The sequence below is a fragment of the Cyprinodon variegatus genome, unplaced genomic scaffold (assembly GCF_000732505.1).
Source record: "Cyprinodon variegatus isolate N-32 unplaced genomic scaffold, C_variegatus-1.0 Scaffold908, whole genome shotgun sequence".
Lineage (NCBI taxonomy): Eukaryota > Metazoa > Chordata > Actinopteri > Cyprinodontiformes > Cyprinodontidae > Cyprinodon > Cyprinodon variegatus.
In genome coordinates, this window is record NW_015151361.1 from 292,743 (window position 1) to 302,504 (window position 9,762).

At 35.4% G+C, this 9,762-nt stretch overlaps 1 protein-coding gene across 4 annotated transcripts in view; it reads right to left on the reverse strand.

The window, feature by feature from the left end:
- Positions 1-4,892, reverse strand: part of srrt (serrate, RNA effector molecule) — a 14,065-nt gene extending 9,173 nt beyond the window's left edge. For 3 of the 4 annotated variants that reach the window (XM_015398052.1, XM_015398051.1, XM_015398050.1), the window contains exons 1-6: positions 4,814-4,892; positions 3,938-4,056; positions 3,469-3,597; positions 3,233-3,379; positions 2,855-3,043; positions 555-724 (exon numbers count right to left, since the gene is read on the reverse strand). In XM_015398052.1, coding sequence (XP_015253538.1) covers positions 555-724; positions 2,855-3,043; positions 3,233-3,379; positions 3,469-3,597; positions 3,938-4,056 — 754 coding nt within the window. In that variant the 5' untranslated portion in view covers positions 4,814-4,892. Of the gene's footprint in view, positions 1-554; positions 725-2,854; positions 3,044-3,232; positions 3,380-3,468; positions 3,598-3,937; positions 4,057-4,813 lie in introns of those variants that run through there. The other variant, XM_015398049.1, reaches the window with a different exon arrangement.
- Positions 4,893-9,762: the final 4,870 nt, after the last annotated feature.

Below are 9,762 nucleotides of genomic sequence, written 5' to 3' on the forward strand. Positions count from 1 at the left end.
GCCTTTTAGTACGGTGCGCCTTATGGTCGTGAAAATACGGTACACAAGTCCTGAGAGCCTGATCTACTAAGTACTCAAGAACATAACATAATTTAATATTTTAAAACTGATGTTAGAGACAGACTGATCCATCGGCCCGTCCATATTTCTGGCAGATAGTTTTTTCTTTTATCTGTCTTTACGTGCAAACATTGGCTGATTCAGTATTGCGTTCAGCAGCCATGCATTAAGACCAAGTAAAGCAAATTTACTGCTGTTTCCCCTTATTTGCTATGAATTGTTAACGTCTTGTTTGAATTTTAAATGAATTGACTTTTGCAATGTTCGTCACTGTGTAATTTTAAATGTAAAATTGAGGAAGAAAAACCCATAACCTTGAAGAATCGGTTCAAAAATATTAAGCGCAAATATCGGTGATGGGTTAGACTGATGTCCAAATAATCGGCATAAGACTTGAAGTGAAGGAATTTAATAATAATAAATATTTCTGTTGAAACATATTTCTAATATCTCTGCATAAACTGTTCTCTATAAATTCTCCTCAGAAATCTCACCTGCATCCAACACCTTGATGATGGCAGGAGTTTGGTCGATATCCAGGGAAACGTTATCGAACCAGCCGTTCTCCATCAGGAACATGAAGACGTTCAGACGATTGCAGAGAGAGCTCTGAGCCTCTGCCTTCAGGCGGCTGGCCTCATCTGGGTGGTATTTGGATCTGAACCTGCGTTCAGAGTAGGAATCCACCAAAGAGACGGGGGAATGATGGGGGGGCGGGATGAAGGGTTGGTAGAGTTTCAGAAAGAAACACATATTATACATCTAAACCACAGCCGTCCGCTCACACATTGTTCAAAAAAATATTAGAATGATGAGTTTAAGAGGATCTAAAGAACAAGTTCATTGCAGATTTCTGGACTATTATTGAAATAATTAAAAAGCCAAATTAAGCAACAAAAAATCTAAATCCAAGTTTATTCTGTTATCTTAACCCTAGACGTTGACTGTCAATGATTTCTATGAACATTAGAGCAGAAAGAGAAACAGAAATAACTCACCAAAAATGTAAGGAAAAAACAACCCAACAGATTATAAAAATCAATCACAGAATCAGAATGTCAAATATAGTTTATCATTGAGTGGTCCACAGTTACCTGTTGCTCTGCCAGTTTAATAACAAATATTTTTAGAGAGGGGGGGTCTCTTCTGTCAAAATGCGCTCCACTTCACCACAGAGGTGTGTCTGTACACACATATATTCGGATTTGGGATTCGATTTGATCCGCATATAAAAAGGAAAACAAAAAAATCCTCCATGTGAGGAGGACTGCTTGGCTATCTATCTAAAATCCCTGGTACTGTGAGTCTAAAAGCATCTGCATTGTGCGCAGTGCGTGCCCTCGCTATCTAAGAGCGACTCTGGCGGAGGAATCCCACTGTTTTCTTGGAAAAGGTAAAAAAATTGAAAAGAAAAAAAAAATTCGGCGTCAACTTGGGAGTAGAAGTGAAGGGAAGAAGAACGGGTTAGAATCAAAACAGAGACAATTTTGCATCATACCTGTGAAGTAAGCATTAACAAATAATATACAAAAGTGAATTAATATCAAACAGAAAGATCACAGAACAAAGAAACCTACAATCCTCATCACATCCTCCATTCAAATTCAAATGCACACCAATTTGTTGGCACCCCTGGTGAAGATGTTTTTTTTTAATGACACTAGCATAACCTCATATTGAAAAACGTGTAAAAAAAAAAAAAAAAAAAAAAAAAAAAACAACTGCTTTTACCCATTATCATCTATGGAACATCTATCTATCAGAAGTTTTGGCTTTTGACTTGATCTTACGCTTTTCTTTCTTTAAGGCCAGTGTTTATCTTCTCATCATGCATCCTAAGGGAGGTTAAAGAAATAATAACTATTCATAACTGCAGCAAAGTGTATTGTGGTCTCGCTAGAGAATCCATAACAAACATTAACCCCTAATTATGTCTTACTAGCACCTACAGCCAAGTGTTGATGACTAAACTTTTTCACCAACAGAAAAAGAGTAAAATGTGTCGTCAGGCATTTCTGCTGTAAAATGGTCAAAAACATTTGGCCATATAAACACAAAAATTAGAGGTAGACTCATATTTCCACTTTTTTTCTTGGTTCAACATGCGTGAATGATCCGATTCATTAAGATCTTGATCTGAGATCACAGAAGGTGCATGCATTGCCACTCCAACCATTTGCTGTCCATGACTGTTTCATTATGCATTTGGTAATAAAAGTTTCTTTCTACTTATATTGAGTAGTGTAAAATTTGCAATCATGTCATTTTATGGAAAATTAACCTTTCTTCAAGGTCATCTTAGTCTGTAGATTCAGGTATACATGTAAGTGTGAGATTATGCTAATGCTATTACAAACATTTGCTTTTATTTTTCCCCACATCTTTACAAGAGGTGCCATCAAATTCTCTTGTGTCCATAAATATTAGCTCTGAAATAATGCTGCAAATCACTAGATTTCATCTCTAATGGTCTTATATTAATCTGTGAATCAGTTTGGGTGAATTAGCATTTTCTCTTCTTTAAAAACTACAGAACAAACTGTTAATTGTGTGTGCTTAGCCGATTAAGAAAAACGTAGCTGCTCTAATGGTTGGTTAAGGGTGTGCTCTGAGAGAATGTCTCAATGAATCGAAGCTTGATAACTGAATGTTATTTTCTGATTGCTTCTATCCAAATGCAACAAATTAATTTTGTTATTTACAAGTAGTATTCAATATCTACAAACAGAAAATAATCATAATGCTGGTTGTTTAAATCAGACTGACATCAAACAAAGGTAAACTCAGGTCGTACCACTCTTCATCCTTATGGGCCAAAAAGAAGTCCTGCATCTGCTGCCGACGGAAGTCGATCTTGTACTCGTTGTAGCGTTTGACGGCTTCTGTCTCGTCCACGGTGTCATCAAGGGACAGCAGGAACTCTTTAAAACTCTTCATTATTGGAGGAGGCGGACCCAGATCCATGTCATGGATGTTCCCAAGTCTAATGGAGGAAAGAAGTTTGGTGGAGAGTTAAGGAGGAAAAAAAAAAATACAGTCGAGGCTTTCAAAATTATACCACAACTTTGATGTCCACAAAGTTAAACTGTGATTAAACTATTGTTACATTTCTTCGTTGATTTTTAGTTTCAACCATAAAACCTTATATTATAAAGATTATTTCTGAACTTACCTGGCCTGAATGGGGATGCCCTGGTGAGGCTGCATGAGGTGCAGGTCAGGATGGCCCCAGTGCTGTGGGGGTCCGTAGCTTGGACCTCCTCCACCACCATAACCCAAGTCATACCCTCCACGATAAGGATCTCCTCCATGATCATCCCTATCAATTCATTTAAAACTATTTAGATAAACGATGCCCTCGTGGGTATAAATATGTTGGTCCATCCATCTGTGTTTATTCGGTCTCACCAGTCTCTTCTCATGCGTTTCTGCTGGGGGCTCATGTCATGCCTGGGCGGGCTAAATCTCTCCCTCCGACCACGATCGTAATCCCGGTATTCACCGCGGCTCCGACGCTCCCTGCCCCGATCCCACTCCCTGCAACATCAAGCATGAGATGGAAAAACAAACATTAGTCTACTTTATAATTATTTAGCTCCCTACTAACAACAAACAGTAGTAAAACAAAGTTCCTTTATGAGGTTCTGGACAAATCCTCACAATTCAGATCCAAACTGGTTCCAGAAAGGGCCGTGTGGCTACAGGTTTTCTTTCCAACCAAGCAATAACACACCAGATAACAGTCAAGCATCAAGTCATCATGTTAATACTGAACTCACTTTATGAAATGACTGGAGTTTGTTGTGCTATTGCTTGGTTGGAAAGAAAACCTGCAGCCACCCTTTCTGACCTCATGGCCACATTATTCTGATAATACCTGTCATTCCAATCATCTCTGCGTCGATCTTCTCTTTCTCTGGAACGATCATAATCACTTCTCTCCCGCCTGAATTTGTCCCTCCTCCTGCGATCGTATTCATCATCGCTGTCTCCCATCTTTTAATGAAAAACAGCAAAAACAAAATAAATACCTTAACATACACAACGACAGTAATAATGAATGACTCATTAGACCTTTGATGAGCTCAGATGCGCTTGCATTCTTATAACGAATAATTATTTATTTGCTATTTATTTTATATTTTTTTGTTATCCACGCTTTTGTGGATCTGATCTGTTTTAAAGTTTGTATCTGGATTCTTTTGATTTACTAACAGTAAACCTGCCGTTTCTGCCTCCACTCAGGGACTAGAGATGAAAATTAGCTTATAGCTACAACACGTTCATTGTGTAGTGTCCCGGACAAAAAAAAAATAAAATAAAACTGGGTGGAAATATGCAAAGAAAACACCAAAACTATGAGTTCACCTGGGATATAGCATTCGATGAAAAAGCTAATATCCATTGAAAAAGAAGATATAAATTAATCAAAACAGGCACAAGCTTATCCGTAAGAGACGTATACCTGAAAATAAAGCAACATGAGTATTGATGCTAATACTGTATAGATAGAAAAAGAACCTATAAACGCGAAAAGACAGGCAAATTAATATTTAGAATGAGGCTAACGCTACCATGGCTAATTTAGCTAACATGCTACAAGTTAGCTGTAAAACTGCTTTGGCGCTTATTCATATTGTAACAAATAGATACCTAGTTCGCCAGTCAACATTAATAAATCTTGTGAAATGTAACAATAAACACGAAGAACTATTGTAGTAAACTGCTATGAGTTTACATGCATGATATTCACCTCGCTTTGCAGTTCAGTCTCACCGCTTTCTACTGTTGTGCAACAGGAATTAGCTTTAGAGAAGCATTGAATAGAGGCAATATCGCCCCCTATTGGATTGGAGTGTCACTTGAATTTCTGATTTTTACTATTTTAACCTCTAAAGGTCACATTTTAGACGACGTAAAAACTATTTACTGAAAGGCCAATTCTATATCAACGGAAGAGGATTAGGGCCATTAAAAAAAAAAGTTAACTGATTTTTAAATTTTATTTCAGTTTAGTATGGGAAAAAAGTCAGAATTCTGAGTTTTTTCTTAGAATTCTGACTTTTTTCTAAGAATTCTTACTTTAATCTCAGAATTCTGACTCTTTTCTCAGAATTCTGACTTTAATCTCAGAATTCGGACTTTATTCTCAGAATTCAGACTTTTTTTCTCTTATTAAACTGAATTAAAATTTAAAAATCAGTAAAATTTTGTTTTTTCAGTGGCCCTATTCCTCTTCTGTATATAGCACTTCAAAAATAAATAAAGTATTTAATTATTTGCATGTGTTTTTTAGATTTACTTTTGGAAACTTATCTAGGTGATATATCAACAGATAAACTGGGCTCAGAGGAGGAGAGACTTCTAAACATCTTATTGGCAGCAACTAAAATGGCTATAACAAGGAGATGGCTCAAACCTGAACCATGAACAACTGAGGACTGGATGAAGATTTTTCAATAGATCTATGCAATGGTAGAAATTTCTCTTTTAGTTAAAGAGCAGAGGGATGAAAAATGTTAAAGGTGTTATATCAGATTTTTCTGTAAAAATTGATGCTTCCTACATATAACTATGCACAGATTTTAAGGTTATTGTGAATAACATAAATAATATTGAAGTAATTATTATTCCCTGCCACTCACACCAAGTTCTTATAATCTGTTCTTAAGTTTGTAATAGTTAAGAATAGAATAGAATAGATTAGAAAATCCCTTTATTGTCCCACAATGGGAAAATTCTGGAAATTTTAGTTGGTAAAGCAAGATAAAGAACTCCATATGTCGAGTAGGTATCATTTAACATGCTTTCTTAAAAAAAGTAAAGTTAAAAAGTACATATTTTGTATTTATTCTGTTATCATTTTGTACTTTTTAAATGATTTTGCTATACTGCCAAAGCCAAGTTGTACAGATCAGTTTGTATTCAATATAACAAAAAAAAAAAAAAACTTTTTTCATTGTTAGATGATGGAAAAAACATCACACTTAAAATTTGAGAGGTAAAATGTCTTTTGTAGAAATTGTTGAAATGTGCTGTATGTTCATTTCCATGAACTTAAGTTGGAACTCTTTTTTGTGAATTACTGCATCAATGCATCAGGGCATAGAGCAATCAAGGCCTGTGCTGATGCTCATTCCAAAACAACAAATATAGGGTTAAAACTAATCCAATATAAATAATTAATGCAGGTATAGGTGACACTGGTAAAATTAAATACAACAAATAAAAATAAACCTGCAAAAAATATATCAATACAAAACATCCTGAAGGTAAGGGAACTCTGTTATTTTATGTGAGAAGGCAGATTTATTCAGATTGTGGGAGGAGGTGAGAGAATTAATTGAGAGGAAAAACTCTGAAACATCTAATATGTCCTAAGCTCTTTCTTCTTAGAGTTTATCCTGATAAAAACAACATTCAAATAATTTGGCTTTTCTGGATCGCTGTCTAATTTGTGCCAAAAAGGCTTTGCAAATGTCTGGAAGAGCATTACTGTTAATTACATAAAAAATATATGCATAGTTTTTAACTGCCAAAGACGAGTAAATACAGCAAACGACCCAGTTCTTATTTCTAAGAATAAGAAATATATTGGTGTCGTCAAAACCCATTCTATAAGCAACAGAGCTCCACTGTTGTCAAAATTCTCAGTGTCTACTGTGATGGCCAAACCCATGGCCACACCTTAAGTTTGTACTATACATGCACCTTTATTTATTTAATCCATACACATACTTTTGTTTGCAATAAAACTTTATTCTTGGTTCAAATGCATGTGTTCTATTTGTAAGTGCGCACATTTAGTTCACTGTATTTGTTTGCACTCATTCATATTTCTGTTTTTGTCACTAATCTGTTTCTTACCTATGGTGTATAGGAGTTTGGCCAGACAAAAGATGGCAGCTGGGGCTCAGATCTGCTAAATGCAGGAGTGGAAAATGGACTGTTCCATCAGCTGCTGCTTAAAGGGGGGAATTTGAATTTTCCTTTATGACTTGAACCCATGTATTTTTTGTAAGTTTCTTTTTTGGGCTAAAAAAAATAAAATAAAAACTATTTTTGTATTAATTCCTGTGACTCCTTGTGCTTTTTACCTCGGTCCCTCACATCTACCTGCAGCAGAAAAGCGTAGTCTGCTCTGTGATTGGTCTCTCATGGTGACCAAATGATGGGGAAATATCAGCACAGATTTTAATATTGATACCTCCCAAGTTGTTTTATTTATTTCAGAAAGTTTTTGCTTTGCTTATATCAGAGATGTAAGACAGCTTTTGTGAAATGTTTATGTGAAACCCAAAAAAAAAAAAAATAAAAACAATAAAGATCAAAAGTATTTACCTGTATATGCTATGTTTTATAATATGGGAAACGTTTTAGAAAGTCTGACTCAATGATTTAAGTAAAACTTAGATATTTTGAGAAACTGGTAAAGCAAAATACACTCGCAGGTATTTTCTATATTATTTTTTTTTGTGCTGGAATACCTTTGTCTGAACAATTATAAACCCAAGTGAAAAAATATTTGGACACCCCTGATGTAGTGAGATTCCCTCTGGCTGTGATTGTTAGGAGGTTTAGAAAATGACATGTTGCCAAAACAAGATTATTCAAAGAATCAATAGCTGAGGCAAAAATAACTGTCCCACCTGTGTTTCTAGTAAAAAATGTATTTTTTTTCCAAATAAACGTTGTTACTATAATAAAAAGTAAATGGATCTTAAGTTATATTATCCTCTTTTTTCAATCAATGCTGCCAATAATTACAAATGTCACTGTAACATATCAAACCTTTTTTGGTCGAGCTTTAATTTCAATCAATGTTCAGACAATTTAGTAAAATATACTTTTTTTTTCAAGCAATATTTTATTGAGCAATCATTTCTCACTATATTGTATCATAATCATTTTACATGAAAAAGCTGAATATCTTCTTTCTTTGTCCTTCCTCTGAACCGCAGTTGCTGCCTCATGTAGTCAAGCATGGAACGCGGCCACACTTGAGTAGACCTTGTATTGTCATCCAGTAAAAATCCAGGTTGCATGTCTGAAAATCCCCGTCCATCTTTGGATGCAAGTTCAAAGTCTTCTCCAGCTGCAACATCGGCTTCCATGGCAGTGGAGCTCATTTGCTTCGGCTCGGTGCTGTCTAAAAGTCCCTGACAAATGAAAAAAAAAAAAAACCATATGTATAGAGTTATAATCTAGAATTTTACAACAATGATGGTCATTTTGGAATCATAAAATCGCCAATTTAATTTATAATCTATTGGGGATATAAACTTTTTTTTATGTTTGTGTGGCTCTTCTTTTAGAGAAATATGAAGAGAAACATAATAGCAAATTTGTTTCGCTTCAGAACTCAAACACCCAAACCAAGAGTAAAAAATAAAATTAAAACTTGTTCTTTACCTTGTTGTGTGGTTCAGGAATCGCACTTGAATCCAACAGCAGAAGTGACATTACTGCAGAGAAGAGAAAGAGAGATCTTAGCAGAGAGGAATACGGAGACATTGTGTTAGGTGTAATATTAAGAAAGTTCAAATGTGAGCCGTCTTTTGAGAAGCATCGTTTTATAGGTTTACATGGTTAGCACCATGACGACAACGTCTGTTATGCTGCTGTGCTTTTGTTTCTACCTCAGTTCTCAGGGAAAAACCTTAGAGAAACTCTATAAGTCAACAAAGCTGCAGTGCCATGCTCAGTTGCTTTACATGTAGACTATTATCCCATTTATTCAGTTTTCATATGAATTGTCTTTTCTTCAGCACAGCAGGAGGCATCATTAAAGGTGCGAGTTTTAAAAAAGGAAAATGATTAAAACCGGTCAGTTCCTTGATGAAATACTATTTCCTATGCAGCTCTGTGAAACTAGAATGTATTCATAACTTTTGGATTAAGACAAAATTGTACCATTGAACATTTAAATGAACAGAGCCTAAAAAAACATTAAAGTTTTTCACATTTTGTTATGGATCAACAACAAACTTCGGTGTTTTTCACTGAGAATGATAAACCAGGGCTGGTTCAAGCTTCCATGGGGCCCTAAGGGACATTTGATTTTGGGGTGTTCTGTTTCTGCCAGTTATAGGGAAAGCTGCAATAACCTGTCAAATAATCAGAACATCTACTCACCTAAAACATATTCATTAGCCATGTTTCCATCCAAATCCCAAGCAAATTATAAGCAGACTTTAAAAATTTCATAAAAATGTAAATTCTAATTTGATGTGTTTTCATCTATTGGAGTGAATTAAACCAGGCAATGAAAAAAATATTGTCATTGTATGTTTAGGTTACATTTGGATATAAAGAAAAACAGGAAGAAGAGCTAGCAAACAATAAGTATGTTGCAATCATGTAAGGTTTGCTTATCATGTCAGCTAATGTTAGCAGTGGTCCATGCCATCTGGAGACGTCAAGAGAGAAACACAACTCTAATGCTGCGTTCACACCGGGCCGCTGGAACAGCTGAAAAGTTGATCCAGTAGTTTTTCGGGGGAGACAAACACTACAGACAATCTGCATATGAAAAATAAATAAATATCAAGGAGTTAAACTCCAGAATGGATTGTTATGTAGAAGTAGCAGAGATAAAAATATTCAATTGTTTATTTTGGTACTTACAGTTTTTAACAACAAACCTTAAAAACCCTTTCTATTCACTTCCAGCCGCTACGAACGGCAACGGAAAATCTCCCA